Source organism: Schistocerca piceifrons, chromosome 3 (genome assembly GCF_021461385.2).
Source record: "Schistocerca piceifrons isolate TAMUIC-IGC-003096 chromosome 3, iqSchPice1.1, whole genome shotgun sequence".
NCBI classification, from domain to species: domain Eukaryota; kingdom Metazoa; phylum Arthropoda; class Insecta; order Orthoptera; family Acrididae; genus Schistocerca; species Schistocerca piceifrons.
Window position 1 is genome coordinate 596987374 of NC_060140.1, and position 16339 is coordinate 597003712.

General features: G+C 42.7%; 1 protein-coding gene across 1 annotated transcript in view; it reads left to right on the plus strand.

Annotated features, from left to right (window-relative positions):
* Nucleotides 1–5434: 5434 nt before the first annotated feature.
* Nucleotides 5435–16339, plus strand: part of LOC124788230 (membrane-bound alkaline phosphatase-like) — a 179221-nt gene continuing 168316 nt past the window's right edge. The window contains exon 1 of the mRNA XM_047255412.1: nucleotides 5435–5563. Coding sequence (XP_047111368.1) covers nucleotides 5479–5563 — 85 coding nt within the window. The 5' untranslated portion in view covers nucleotides 5435–5478. The remainder of the gene's footprint in view (nucleotides 5564–16339) is intronic.

Consider the following 16339-nt stretch of genomic DNA (forward strand, 5'->3'; position numbering starts at 1 on the left):
CTAGACTATTTTGGCCATCAGCGAATACAACTTTCAATGAAAGTCACGGCAAGTTAAAATGTCGCATACTGAGATGTATACATCATGAACACCGCAGGTTCGTCTTCAGACGCAGCCGTATCAGAATACGAGTGGCGTAATCTTCATCTCGTGAAGCAAAGTGATAATGTGGAAATTCAAATGATTCAAATGACTTTGAGCACTATGGGACTTAACAGCTGAGGTCATCAGTCCCCTAGAACTTTGAACTACTTAAACCTAACTAACCTAATGACATCACACACACCCATTCCCGAGGCAGGATTCGAACCTGCGTCCGTAGCGGACGCGCGGTTCCAGACTGAAACGGCCGGCGATAATGTGCAGACTGAAGGCATATATTGTGCCTTAGCTATTTGCCTAACATTATTCGTTTATACAGTATGGCGTACTTTGAACAAAAAAAAATTACTTTCGTGTAACATTTTAGGCAACATAGGTACGAGTATGTGTCACACTAAAGAAGGTCTTCAGCCAGTGTCTCTTTAAGTTCGTGAATATATCTGCAGCCGAAAAATACAACAATTGTGGAAACTTTTAAAGTGCACGGAATGTAGTGTATAGAGACACCTTGCCTTAGAATACTGCTGGTCACGGCTCAGTTTTTCCAGTATCGCGAGTTTGGCAGCTTTTTTTTTTCTTTTTTTCTTGCAACGCAAGCGCTAACGTCTTTCCTGCCCTCCTCATTTCCATCATTTCTATACAATTATATGTTGATCTGTTTGTTTGTGTGTGTGTGTGTGTGTGTGTGTGTGTGTGTGTGTATGAAGGCTTTAGGGAGAAGAACAATTAGAAATGCAGAGAAGATGCAAAGTCTTTAAAGGTACAATTACCTTTTGAACTTTTTGGCATAAAGTGTACGGGTTAATGGAAATAAATTCTATATATAACTATGTTTCAGGATGTCACAAATTTTGTTCCTCCTGAAGATAGATTACTAGATGCAAAAACGTCTCGTGATGGCCTTTGTATCCACACTAACAGAAACAGAGTCAGCCTTGTTTTAATGGTAAGCAGCTGAGCAACTACATGGCGAATGAGAAATACCGATGTTTAATCTCGTGGAGGAAAAATGAAACATAATATTTATCTCCACACTTGAATTAACCATGGAATATTATGTTATTACGAAACTATCGTAAGTTTTACTACTCATTATTTTACTCAAAGGAAATCATAATTTATGGTTTATGCACCAGTTTATTAGAATTATAAGTTCTCCAGTGGTATAACACATACAAAATACATGCAAAGCGTCGTGTGTTATACCCCATACTGACTAAATTAGATTGGCAGAAACTGAAAATTGGTACCAGCTGCAACCCTAAACCTGACGAGGGTTTAATAACCTAGGGTTAAGGAAACATAATTTTACAGTTATTTAAGTCGAAGCAACTGATACAAAAGCTACAACCCTCTCGAAAAGAAAATAATTTCTCTGTTCTTCGTCTTTCCAGCAGACTGTCTTTCAGAGGACATTTGTTAAGACGTATCTGGAACGGTTTTCTTTTTTCCATCACACATGCGAAAGGACTCTCAGGAAAAGTGTAGTGTCGTTTTGAAAGAAGAGCTCGTGTGCCTCTTTAAAGTTCGACGTAAGCACCTCCTCACAAGGGACGTAAAGTGTACTGAAACACTTAGTGCGACATACCACCCATTGTCTTTCGTCAACGGGCGGCCGTCCTGTTTCTCCGTCTCCCCCTCCAGTCACACTCCAGATAACTGGACGGCGCTCGGCGACTCCTGGGCACTCGACATTTAACCGCATCCGCCCACAGTTCCGCTTCTGTCAAACGAAATATCGCGTCCACTTCTTCCTGCGGCCGACTTCCGATTTGCTCGTCGACTGCGACAGTACCGGAGACAGACAGGAGGAACGCAACTCATCGGGAACTCCGGTCCGTTCGTCACTGAAGCTGTCGGAACACGACACAAGTTGACCAGCGCTGACGTGACGCTGTACAAGTTTTGTCACGTCGCTTCCTGCCATTTCACATTGAGGAGCCATTCCGTCACGTGAAACACAAAATAAATTGAGCAATATTTCGGCAACGTGTCACCGACAATAGAACCAATAGCAAGCAAGAACTCTGGCCACGTTACAAACAGAAAGGAAGACCCCATACTGCATTTATCTTTTTCAGTAGATGCCTATACTCGGTGTTTCTTTCATTCCACTTTACACATTATGAATATATTCCATTTCTAAGCAGCAGTAAATTTAATGTCTCTAGAACGAACAGTTACTGGTACGATTTGTTTTAATATATTGACGGGAAACGCCGTACTGGCGCTTAAAGAATTTTCGCATTTAGTTATTATCGCTTTAAAACTCGTGTGTTATGAGAGTAAGCATTTTAAGGCAACGACCCACTGGAGATTCATGAAAACGTGTCGTTCTTATTGATTTGTTATAATTATTGTAAATTAATAAAATTTCGGAGACTAAAGCTTTTGGAAGACTGTAATGTAACAACATCACTAGACGCAGTGTTTCAGCATAGCGTCGTTGGTTGAGGCCACATACGGTGCAACTGAGGGTGGGGTGGTAGCGGGTACGCGTCCTGAAGTACATTATCATTATTATTTTAACCTTAACATTTTCCAAAAGGTTGTGTGACTTTTCCTATGAAATTAACAGAAATATTTTGCGCTATACTGGATTTTATGTAACTCTACATCTACATCGACAATCCACAAGCCACAGTACGGCTAATGGCGGAGGGTATCCTGTGCCATTACTAGTCATATTTTTTCGTATTCCACTCACAAACACAGGGAAAAACGGCAATTCATATATATTGGTGGCAGTAGAATCGTTCAGCAGTCACCTTCAAATGGTGGTTCTTCACATTTTCTCAGTAGCGTTCCTCGAAAAAAAGTCTCCTTCCCTTCAAGGATTTCCGTTTGGGTTCCCGAGACATTTCCGTAACACTTGTGTTTTCTTCGAACCTAGCGGTAACAGATGTAGTAGCCAGCTTGTAAATTGCATCGATGTCTTCCTTTAATTCGACTGGAGCAGTCCTCAAAAACAGTTGGCACCAGCATCCCATACGCGATCTCCTTTACAAATGAATCACACTTTCCTAAAATTCTCCCAATAACCCGAAGTCGACCATTCTCCTTCCCTACATCAGTTCTCCCATGCTCGTTCCATTTCATACCGCTTTGAGTCAAGCAAAACACTAGTAATGCTGTATCCTAACATTACGGGTTTGTATGATGGTGTCTGTTTTTTCGGACACGTCCGAAAGAACGTATACCATCGGTGACCATGCAGCTCTCTTAGAATGAAATGATAATTAAATCAAGACCCTAAGCTGTCGACAGGCGTTGATATACATCAACGGGGACGGTTGAAAATGTGTGCCCCGACCGTGACTCGAACCCGGGATATCCTGCTTACATGGCAGACGCTCTATCCATCTGAGCCACCGACGGCACAGAGCATAATGCGACTGCCTTGCACGATCCCCGTGATACCCACATTCCCAACTGAATTTCAAGACACTACATTCGTAGTGCCCCTGACCATTACACTCTTTACTCGCGGCAGACGATCTTACCGATTCCCGTACGAGTTCGGGCAAAGCGTGTGCCTCTAGCACAGAAAAAGGTCAATGGCCGGTTAGCCTTAACTATATGAAGATGGTATCTGTTCTTTTTTTCTTCATACAGTTAAGGCTAACCGGTCATTGACCTCCTTCTTCTGTGCCGTATGCACACACATTGCCCGAAATCTTATGCGACTCGGTAAGATTGTCTGCCACGAGTAATGAGAGTAATGGTCAGGGGCGCTACGAGTGTAGTGTGTGGACATAAACTTGGGAATGCGGGTCTCACAGAGAGCGTGCAAGGGATAAATGGCTGCAGTCGCACTATCCTCTATGTCGTCGGTGGCTCAGATGGATAGAGCGTCTGCCATGTAAGCAGGAGATCTGGGGTTCGAGTCCCATTCGTGGCACACGTTTTCAACTGCCCCCGTTAATGTACATTAACGCCTGTCGACAGATTAGGGTCTTGATTTAATTATCATTTCATTACGGGTTTGATCTTCCTACTCATGCGCGCCGGCCGCTGGTGAGCGAGTGGTTCTAGGCACTTCAGTCTGGAACCGCGCGACCGCTACGGTCGCAGGTTCGAATCTTGCCTCGGGCATGGATGTGTGTGATGTCTTTTGGTTAGTTAGGTTTAAGTAGTTCTAAGTTCTAGGGGACTGATGACCTTAGATGTTAAGTCCCGTAGTGCTCAGAGCCATTTGAACCTACTCTTGCGCATTAACTTGCAGTTTTCTACCTTTAGAGTCAGCTGTCATTCATCACACCAAGTACAAATTTTGTCTAGGTCATCTTATATCATCCTACATTCACTGAGCTTCAACACTTCACCGTACACCATAGCATCGTCAGAAAACAACAGCAGACTGATGCCCAACCTGTAAATATAAGTTCCGTCTCTGTAAGTGGTGAGTTTCTTCGATTTGGTAAAGTGTTATAAGCTGATGGCCTTATTGAGTGGAAATGAAACTTTCATTTGTCTCTTCTTACACTTTCACGGATACTGAACTTTTTAGTTATGTATACGACAGACAGAAAATCATATGGTCAAGAAAGGAAATATGCTTTTTAATTCTATGCGCATGCAGTTTCGTGGACAAGTTGTACGGTTTGTGAGCAAATGCCCACAACTGCCGCTGGAGAGCGCTGAGGACGTAATATCACATTAACCAGCTAGTGCAGTGTGCCGTCGGTACTGTGTCGAAGCCCGTAATAAAGACAGGCCGTGGCGCGTAGGTCGCAGCACTTGACACTGCAGGTCTCACAAGTGCCAGCAGCCGTCTCCGACGGGGAGCGAGTAACTGTTCGACACAAGTTTAATAATTCTTGACTGTGTGTTTAAACGCGTGCAAGTTCTCGATAGCACACGGCAAAATTAAGACCTTTAGTGGGTACCTTTTCAGTTAAACATTGATTTCCTGTGGTCCTTGCTCAGAGACGAGCGTTCACGAAGTTTGATAGCCGACTAGTGCGAGGTCACGAGTTCGGTGCAGGGCCCGTATATCTCGTTGGCCCCGCGCTGTGCCTCGTGACGTTGGATATCCCGCCAGCGTGCACGTCAACCTAAGCTGGCTCGCCCTTGTGACGACGGCTTTAGCCACCTTCGTAGACCAGGACTACCTAGGGCCGGTAGGCATTGATCCGCCGGGAAGTGAAGCACGATTGGGGAAACGGATTGCGACGGCGTAAAGGAGGAAAATCCGCGGGTCGCCTCTGAGAAGTAGTTTCGCGGTAACGCGCTCGCGTGCGGGCGCGCCAGTGTCCTGTGGCAAATAGTGACAAGTGTTCCGGCGTGGCGGCAGTGGAGGGGCAGCTGGGCCGGTGTACTGGCTGGCTCTCGCTATATAGCGACGGCCGGCCGCGCCTCCACCAGTCGTCCGACATGCCCGCTCTGCGCTCTGTACTGCTACCGGTGGCCCTGCTGCCGCTGCTCGCCCACTGCGGGCCCGTGCACGTGCGAGACACCGGTACGTACACCACCTGCCTAGAGGGTCGCCTCTGCGAACGCGCTCCTGGCGCCGGGTTTGAGTTCTCCGAACCCTCTAATTCTCTACAGCATCATAATCTCACAGCTTGCTTCTCAGCAAGCCAAATAAATATACACGATGTTCGGAAACTCTCGTCACGGGCTTTATGATTTATAAGGGGGGGAGGGAGGGAGGGGGGGGGTGAATACATAATACTCTGAATAATAACATATGTCTGGAAACTTACCGTTTCCGTTCTACGACGGTTCAGGTGTGTAATACGTCCACGTCTGCCGAAGGAAAAAGAAAAGCCTCAGAGTTGCTTGTCCTTGTATGCAACATGGCAAACAGGATGACGTATGCTACTTCTTGTGGGGTAGTATACGGCATTTCATTTACGACAGTCCAGTAGAAACAGAGAAATATTTGCTGGGACGAGTTCTGGCTGCTGCACTTAATGAAGAGACACCAGGCCGGCTGGAGAGTGTATACCAGAACATGCTTCTTAAGCACCTTGTCGGTAACAACGTATAAAACAAATCTCCTTAACTGATAAATCCGATGTTTCGTTATGTCTCTTTTTTCGAATACTACCTAATAACTCTAATACAACACTCCTAATTCCTCAAGCAGAAGTGGATGAGTTCAACATCTGAAATTAAACTTTCGTAGAACGGAAACGGTAAGTTTTGTGGACGTAGCTTCCTACTCAAAATATTATGTAATGACTCCCCCGCTACAAGTCTTAAGAGTTTGTAACGCGAATTACCGAACATGTTTATTACGTTGCAAATTATGGCAGTCTGCAGGTTATAGCTAAAGGTCTTCGTTGACACTGAAATTTGGCTACACTTTAAATGCGGCCGTCCACACCCTACGTCACAGTATAGAACAGATTTTTGCAGTGACTTTGTGTCAAGTTGTACACAGCCATTGGAAACCTGTTAACTAGATACTGAACTGAGCCTATAAACTGTGAATTAGTCGCAATTTATAAATAGACTTTCCTTCACATTTAAATTTTGACTCAAACTAATCCTATATATTTTCCATTGAAGCAGTTTAGAACCTTGCAAAGCACTCTGCCTCCTTTCAACTTTAAGATTTTCCACGATTCTCCATTTTTCCTCTTCTTTGTTTTCTCTGAGTCTCCGTTCTGACCTCACATTCCATTTGCGCATCTTGTCCCCGTACACGTGTCAGTATCCTATCATTATTGGATCCATTTGTGCTTGTTTTATGTGAAGTTTGACTCGTATGGTCCACGCTGCTGTTCACTTGACCACTTTTTTGTATGCCACGATTCTGTTGTTGAGGGTGTTGGTAGCGTGCCGATGTAGTTGCACAATTATACTTTCTTTCTGACATCTGCTTCTAGGTTTGACATCTTCTGTTTGCTTGTGCTAGAGAAAAATCTATATTACTTTTCTGTCAGCTTAACATCGAAAATGTTTCTCGTTATTTTGTGTTCTTCGTTCACCTCAGTTTCCATGTCCCTTTTCGTAAGGGGTTTCCGTGTCTCGAATTCACGCAGTATTTCCGGCTTGTTTACTGTGTTATGGAGTGGATGGGCATGACATTTCTAATTACATATGTGATGTGTCTACCTGTAGACTCTAATCATTTTCTGTAGTCCGATTTTCTGCCAGAACTTCTGTCCTCCTGTAGCTTCGAGGAATCTAATACAGATATTTAAATGCGCAACTCTTTTTTTTTTTGCCGTACTGTGGTTATTTGTACAGGCGTGCCCCGTGTATGCGTTTGTTTCTTTGTTTCTTCGAAGATTTCGTTTAACATAAGAAACTCAGTTTCGGTGAGGAAATGAATGATACGAATAACTCGAGTTGTGTTGACGGCCCTTCCTTCATTATCTGCTCTTGCTACGTGAAGGTGTTTCTTTTATTGATACATAGAATATTTTCCTGCTATTTATGCTGAAATATTCTTAATTATGCGGATGCTAAGTTATGGTGAATGAATGGTTTGTAGCGCAACCCGAGGTCTAGGTTAGGGTGAAAGAAGAAAGTTTGGCTGTTAGTTGGTGATGCCAAATACTCAGAATATTTAATATTGTGTGTGGTTATAGGCTGACCGGTAGCATAGCCGCAGGTCTATATTAGCTTGAGAGCTCATGGTTTCACTTTCTATTACTTTCTGTTTACTTGAGTCCAGAGTCCTGCATCATATATAAGGAGGTTCCGCAATGTTACAGACTTGCAGAAAGGTAAATTTATCAACTTGACAAAAGGGAATGTGGTCCAGAAACGACCGAGTTGAAAGTTATAAGCAAAAATCATTTTGACACCTCTGAAAGTGAAATATATGTACCGACACTGTTGTTACCAAGATTGTAGGATAGACAACTTTCAGCTTTGGTGGTATGGACCACAACAAGATAAAGTATCTAGTCAGCTTGGGTTTTAAAATGCACACGAAAGAGCTATGAGAAGTGGCAGGAAGGAGAGGAAGAGGTACGAAATGCCACAATGTGACGAAAATAACTGTATCTGTCCCTTCAAACGAAGTATTTTTCTAGGGAAATTCAGCCTCATTGCTCTCTATAACGTAGTATATTAAGGTAGCTCTTGCGTTAAATACTAAATGTATCAGCCGCGATCGAAGCGCAAATACCGTTCCGTCATTGGTTACACAGATCGGCTGTTCCATGATCGTAATTTCCCACGATCTCTCGCGTTAGGCGATAGCAACACTCACATTGAAGTTAGAACGCGCATTGCCTCTCGTAACGTTTTACCAGCTGGAGCGTTGTTTTTCGTGATCGTTGTCCCGACACCTGCTTGGAATTTTTAACCTTACGCGTTCATGTTGGCGAAATCCCACACTCTACTTCTTAAGTCACCAAATAAAACTTTTTATGACGTTCTAAGCGATAGGTACCTAATATTTAAAGCGTTATTTCTTGAACATAATGATAATTGCGAGCTTATCAGTGCTATTCCAATCTACTGGCGTTTGTTGTGGAGAATAAAGGCCCTTACTACATTTCTTACACTCAACTGAGTTTTTCTTTTTTCTTTCATTTATTTGCCATCGATTCCGAAGTAACATCGGCTTCATTTTCTGGCGATATAGCGGTTTGATCTATGCATGTAGTAAACAGAACTACTTTACTCTCTGTGACGAAATGTTTCACAACTGACCTCCACAATTTGCAGGGCTATGGAAGTAACATGACATGCTGATTTAAACATCCTATATGTTCACATTCAATACCGAAATTTTCTTTCCAATTTGTTAATCGTCGAAAACTCAGACAATATAGTTATAGTCTAAATCCTGACAGAAATCTGTAGTGGTAATATCGGTTGTCAAACATGACAAGGGGCATCTTTTCCATTTGTTAACAGTCGTGTGTTATGTATAATCGTAATCAGATATGGAAATTTCGCTCATGAGCAAACTTAGGGGATTTCCTGTTGACGTATGATGAAGTATTTATTCTGAGGCTTGGCGACAAATGTGATCTTTCAGTGCAACGCTTCTTGGATCGAATTAAAAACGGAAGCTAGACTGGAGGGGATAGAGCAACTAATGAGTTGCCGCGAGAAATACGGGATTTCGATTCTCCATCACGTCATCAATTTTAATGACACCAACTTCAGTTGTAGGGTAATTCCCAAACTGTAAGGTCTTAGTTTTCAACAGTCTGTCACATTACTAATGTTACCATTATTCGCCCTGATAAAACAATTTAGCTATGGTGGGTGACTCTTTCAGCTATGAAAGGGTTTCATTTCAAGCAGAGAGAGAGATTGCGACTTCTTATCAAATGACAGATATGGCGACCAAATGCCATCATTTCTAGCAAAGCGTAACGAACGTTCATAATATGTTTCAAGCTCCTCTATACAAGGAGAGTACTTCATAAGTAATAGTTATAGTGAAATGAGTGATTTCTTTCACGTGTTTTCAACAAATGTCATTTACACACTTTAAGTTACAAATTTTGTACTTGTAAAGTGCTTTTCAGTACAATTTAGTGAAACATACGATGATATTAGGAAAGTCTGAAGACCACGGTAAAGCAGAAAGTTTGTCTTAACTAAGTATGGAACAGATGGCTACCAGTATGCTGTGAGGAGATTACCAAAATGCGGCTCAACTCCCTGACCGTATGCTACCTCACGTTATTTGTCCCAAACGGAATCTACCTTTAAAATTACTGTCTCGTGTCACTTTGGATTATATCCACACAACAATTTTGGGGGTACATATATCTGTTCTTAATGTGACTAAAATTTTCATTTGAAGTAAGACAAACATGCCAGGGGGGCAATAGTCATGTTCAAAATTGTACTTAAGCCTGTTGTTGGAGTCACTTCTCTCAGTCAGCATTAAGGCAGCAGCATGATAAAAGACTACGCGGAGCACGGCTTCGTATGGTATTTCACGACACTATACCTGCGCTCTGCAAAGTGTTGTCGGCTGGAGTGGCCGTGCGCTTCTAGGCGCTTCAGTCGGGGACTGCGAGACCGCTACGTTCGCAGGTTCGAATCCTGCCTCGGGCATGGATGTGTGTGTGGTCTTTAGGTTAGTTAGGTTTAAGTAGTTCTAAATTCTAGGGGACTGATGATCTCAGACGTTGAGCCCCATAGTGCTCAGAGCCATTTGAACCTTTGCAAAGTGTTACAGCAATGCAGAGATTCACTTGTTCTCCAGACGTGTTGTAAAGCACTGCGATTCCTCATTTTTCTGGGCCATTCATTCTAAGAATCGTTATGGGTTCTCTATTATTAACCTATATACAGGTAAACGATGTAACAGACAATCTGCGCTTCGCTCTTACATTCTTTCTAGTAGTTACCATCTAGTAAAGCCATCAGGTCCAAATTAATTACAGTCCGATTAAGCCAAGGTATCTGCGTGGTGCTAAAACTGCCAGTCTCGCAAGAAAAGTAAAAAAAAACGTGAGGTCCTCCAGCCAAATACTAAAAACATGCTGTTAAATGTGTTACACGTGAAATCACACATATTTAAAGGTTGTGGATTCAGATAAATATCAAGGGATTCAAATGGAAAAGGTACGAGACATTGTAATAAACAGACCGGTTCAAATCTGCATATGTCGCTTTGGGATAAAATAGAGGTTCTTTATGGAACGCATATGTAGTGACGCCGCCTCCCCATAAGAAATTATAAGCTGTGCCCTCAGCAGGCAAGGTGATGCTCACGGTCTTTTTTGACGTCCGAGGTCCGATAGTCATCGAAGATCCACCAATAGTGATTTGTACTTTCAGACACTCCGCAGCCTACGCAAGTTCATAAAGAGAAAATGGCCTGGACTACTCACGGAGGGAGTGATTTTGCTCCACGATAATGCACTTCCACACGTCTCGGAGGTCAGACAAAACGTAATGGCCAAGGTTAAGTGGGAGCAGCTTGAGCATCCGCCCTACAGCCCGGATATGTCGCGCTGCGACTTCAGTGTGTTTGGTTTGCTCCTAAAACATCTCAAAGGGAAGTGCTTCAACTCAGACGACGAAATGAAGGACACACTCGAGTAGACTGGACTTGACTGGTCCTGACTTTTGGCTCATGTCACAACCACAGGAATACTAGGAACAGTGGGATAGCTGTCCTCATGTCTCTCGTGATTAATTTTGAATAAAGACCCCAGTTACACTCACTGCGTTGTTTCGTACCTTTTGAACATCCCTCATATAGAAATTTAAGTTTGTGTAACCACTTGGAAAATATTGTGAGTAAAATGAAACAAAGACCGCGTTTTATAGGCAGAACGATTAGAAGGTACAACAAATCTACTAAGGAGTATTACTGCGCTATATGGTATCCTTACCAGGTGGGACTCACGGACGACATCGAGAAACTTCGAAGGAGGACAGTCGCTTTTTTATTCGCGGGAAATAGGGAAGAAAGTGACAATGACACAAATGAAGGACATTGTGTGAACCCTCTGCCAAACACTGGAGTGTGAAACGTAGAGTCAGCATGTAGACATAGATGTAAAGGAATTCAAGTACGGCGTAATACAGATAATGCTAAAACGGACAAAGATTTTTCAGAGACGTATCGTAATCTTTTATCCTACCATCGTGTGTATACATACCTAACTACAGATACCGATTATATTCCATATCGCCGGCCGAAGTGGCCGTGCGGTTAAAGGCGCTGCAGTCTGGAACCGCAAGACCGCTACGGTCGCAGGTTCGAATCCTGCCTCGGGCATGGATGTTTGTGATGTCCTTAGGTTAGTTAGGTTTAACTAGTTCTAAGTTCTAGGGGACTAATGACCTCAGCAGTTGAGTCCCATAGTGCTCAGAGCCATTTGAACCATTTTATTCCATATCAACCACACTATGCCTGTTCATACCACATTTTATCGAAATGAAATAGATTAGTCTAAGACATTTTGTATTCAGCGATTTTATTTGCAGCTGCTCTTAATCCCTCAATTCCTGCATTTGTTTTAGACTCCTCGTGACTTTACAGGTAAATTAGTGATTTGTAATAAACTAAGAAATCAGATAGAGCACTAATTAAATGTACTGTAAGTCAAACCCCCCCCCTCCCCCCTGAGTCAACTTGCATCACATCTGAGAGCAGTCGTAGAAAAAATATAGTAGCTGATCATAAGCCGTATAGTCCATCACGACTCTCTGCAGAGCAGAGCCGGTTAGTGGAGCACAGTTTATTTCGTTATCTCCTGTCCCGTCATATCCCGTCGCAAATTACGCCTTTACTGCTGAGTTATAGTAGCGAAGTTTCGTAATGAGGTATGGGTCGAGGACGGCTACACGTGAATGTCAAGGTCTCTGTTTGGATCCCTGAGTGCCAGGAACAGCATCGGGGGACGAATCCCACTGGTTAAGGCAGTGTGATCACATTCGGCAGGAGTGTTGTTCATAACCCGGTCAAACCAACAGGATTTAGTGAGCCATGGTTTCCCAAAATCACTTCAGGCGAATTCAGGGAAAGTTCCTTTGCAGATGCCATTCATGTCATACACTTTCCAATTTCGTGCTTGCTCTACTTGCCTAAACCGAGAGGTTAATACCAGTACATCGTATTTACTACATCCTAATCTTGAATGTCACGTATAAGGAGAGGGAGTAAGATTTACACTTGTGCTTTCACCCTCGAAAAGTGCAAGAGCCCTGCGAGGCAGCTGTTGCAACGATACCGGCAGAGCCTACAATTAACCGTTACGATTCTACACTCAGTGCGTTTTAAATGTCGCAACGCTTCACTCATAACTATGACAGTTCCACTTATTTAATGGAGGTTAGTACACACTGTAATGGCTCTTCTCTCCCTCCCCCCCCCCCCCACCCTCTCCTTCGCCCCATCCTTAGTTCGCGTATGAATGGGTGACCGAAGTTCTGCAATAGATTTGCTACGCTGTGTTCCCTCTTCTTGTCACCCCATAGGGTTACACTTTAATATCTTACTACATTCATTCGTCTCTAACAAGAGACATACTGTGAAAGAAACAGTTTTCTAGAAAAAATAGCTGAGTTGCAGTCTAAGATGCGATCGGGTTAAGCAGTAGAAAAATTTCCAAGCTAAAGCATAGGTATACATCATATAAGATCAAAAACAAAATGCATTGACGGTAATACGTCCAATCACCCGTAGCGTGGATAACTGCGTGGCACGAGACCTGAAAATGCGTCGAATTTTCGTTGCCAGCTGTTTCAAAGTGAAGAATATTTTTCCTTACCATTTATTTTTTATGTAAGACCATACATTTTCAATAGGCTTCAATAGGCTGAGCGTCACGGGACTGTGAGGGCAAATCCAGTATCTGCACACCTTTTTCTTTTTTCCAGTCGCTGCAGAGCCTGCTGCGGAGCTACGGATCATTGTCCTCCTGTAGTATTCAGTTTTCATTTTTGTCGGTGAACCGAAGTTTGGCAGTCAGTATCAAACATCTTTGATTAATTTTTAACATCATCTGCCCATTTAAATTCTCAGTTAACTCGTGCAAAACACGTTTAAGAATTCAAAGTAAACTAATGTCTAAGGACTGTGCTTGAAGGGCAAAGGTTCCCTCTAGTAAGCTGTGAAAGAACTAGGGCGATATCTTTTACCATCTATGTGTAATGCGGACGACGTTCTTACTTAACAGACAGTATTACGAATTCATTGTTCGATCTTAGAACAACATACATCAGCATTATCTGAACGTCTCACATTATACTCTTCGTCTTGTCAGTTACAGGAGAAATTCATTTGCAGGAGACACGATATCGTGTTAGTACAGCCACCACATCTCACTCAGTTTGGTCTAATGATACAGGGTTTACTTCTTCTTCTCCTCCTCCTCCTCCTCTTCCTCTTCCTGCTCCTGCTCCTCAGAGCATGACACTACTACAATTAAGCCCCTTCGTAATTCGTCGAGTCGAGAAGCTAATCGATGCAACCACATAGTCACAGTAAATGCTGGAGAGAGTGCTTGTGTTCCGCGAAATTGTCATATTTTCGCTACAATAATGGATTCATTTTTGCCAAAATTTCGTCTTAATTTTATTTAGAGTGTAATGGGCACATTTTGCAGGGCGAAAGCTTTTTGTTTTTCTTCTGGGAAACTGTTCTCTTGGTATGTTCTCTGGGTGATCCTGATCTCGTTATGAAGGCTGAAAATAGCCTGGGAGCTGGGCAGTTTTCGTGTAAGTAAGGCTGCTGCCTGCTTCGTGCCGATGTCAGCTGAGCAAGAGTGCCACCTCGCCCTGAGCGAAAGGCACCAAGCTGCCTCTGCAGTCCAAGAGGATAATTGAGCACGCCATTTTTACCTACTCTGTTAGGACTTCAACAGGATGAGACACTGAGACGCCGCCCCACAAGCGTGGGGAGGTCCACTGATCTAGCTCCAAAATTTGGTGTACCCAATCGAAATGAGTCTCCCGACCACTGTGCTTGGTGCGAAGAAATCGACCGATCACTGGAACACTATTACATCCCATGGTCAACGTATTATTTTTTAAAGTGCATTTTGTACTCCTAGAGTGAGAAGTTTCTGCAGCATTCCTCGTTATTTTCATGAAATAAGCGATATTCTCGTCTGTCGCATTAGCAACAGCACTGGGCTGTCTTCTAAATGTAGTTTTTTTTCGAATATACGGTGTTGCGAAGCGAGATCCATGTTTTGTGGTCACTCGATCGCCGCCTGCTGTGGGTGTCATTCACCTCCTGGCTGCCATTTGGTGTTGATGGGTGCACAGATGCCTGGTTTTGAGAAAAAGTGTCGCGATCCATAATCTGAGCAGCTGGTTACTTGCTTATTTTGGTACCGGTACGCAACATGTGTTCCTTAATTTGGTAATAATTTGTGGCATTTTGTTGTTTCATTAGCTTTCATTTTGCGCAGTGTCCAGATGAGGAAATTTTGCTATACTTTCTCCATACAGTCCTCAAAACTTCTGGTACCTCCTTACAGTGTTAGCATCATTTTGTAATTCGATCTGTTAATTCTAATAGTGATTTTTGTCAGTGATTAGACCAAACATATATGTTAATCTCAGTCTTCCTTTAGATTCTAAGATCCTTTGCTTTCTGCTTTAACTTTCCCACAGTCAGGTGACGTACTTACAATAGCTGTAATCTGGTGTACAGTTAGGATTTTTGACCTCACTGTGATGGCGTTATCAGTGTGCACTGTCGCCAAAATCAGCGACTAGTTACATTAAGAATACAGAGGAAGATATGATCATAGTACCCGCCCGTCTTGTTTGATCAAAGATTTTATTTAAAAGTAGCAATGCACTCACATTCTTCGACTTGGATCCAAAACAGGGACTCAACTTTCAGTTGGTATCGACATATTCGTTAAGACGCCACCATATTAGCATTACTGCATCTCTGTGATAAACAGTGGTTTCAGAGGAGAAAATTGGGTTTCTTTGCTATTTGGACACCCCACATGCTGTATGTTTTTGACAAAAATGTATCGTCTGTCAATTAACTGGTTACGTCCTTTAAAGGGCTCCTCAGATGGTGTTTTCATTTTATTTTATGAAGACCCATGGAGCTGTGACAGGATGATTCTCGAATGGATTAACCTCGCACAGTCGACCTTTATTTAATTCCGTGAAGAACAAAAGGGGCAAAGAACCGAAAGTGTAGAGACCTGTTGTTGCTATTGTTGATTTGAAAGAGTAAATGCGAAACAAGCATTTATTTACTCTGAAGGCTAGTTTCTGAAATGTTAATTCCACCTATAATGACAATATTCCAGTTGCTAGTCCAATATAAGTTTCTTTGTCCCATAGGTGAAATTATTTTCCTTTTTATTACAGGGGCGGGTAGCTTCGAGTGAGTACACCAGACATGCAGGAATCTCAAACGCCACGTGCAGGACGATATAAGATATTCTTCGATTCCCCACTTCTTGTGTCTACCTAACTAGTATTGCAATGGGCTCGGTCCTGAGTGCCTTGCTTCACACACCAAATACCTCGCATATTTTCGTGATCGTAACACAGTATCTGATCTGCGTAATATCCTGGCTATAACCAATCATAAAACAAAAACGTTCTCACTCGCTGCTTGCATTACTAGTGTGCACCTGAAGAACATTTACTCTGATGTCTTCGCAAATTTCAAAACCATCTTACGTTTAAGGCAAAGTTGAAGCACTTACAGTTGTAGTACAGTCATCTCTCAGTCAAAAATTAGTAGTACAGTCATTTATCTCGTCTGAGGGTGAAGGGAGTATTCGTTATTTTTGTCCCTATTCTCTTCATTTCCTCTTTTCTAGTACTAAATTTACTATGAATTTCTTCGTGTGTTTTACAT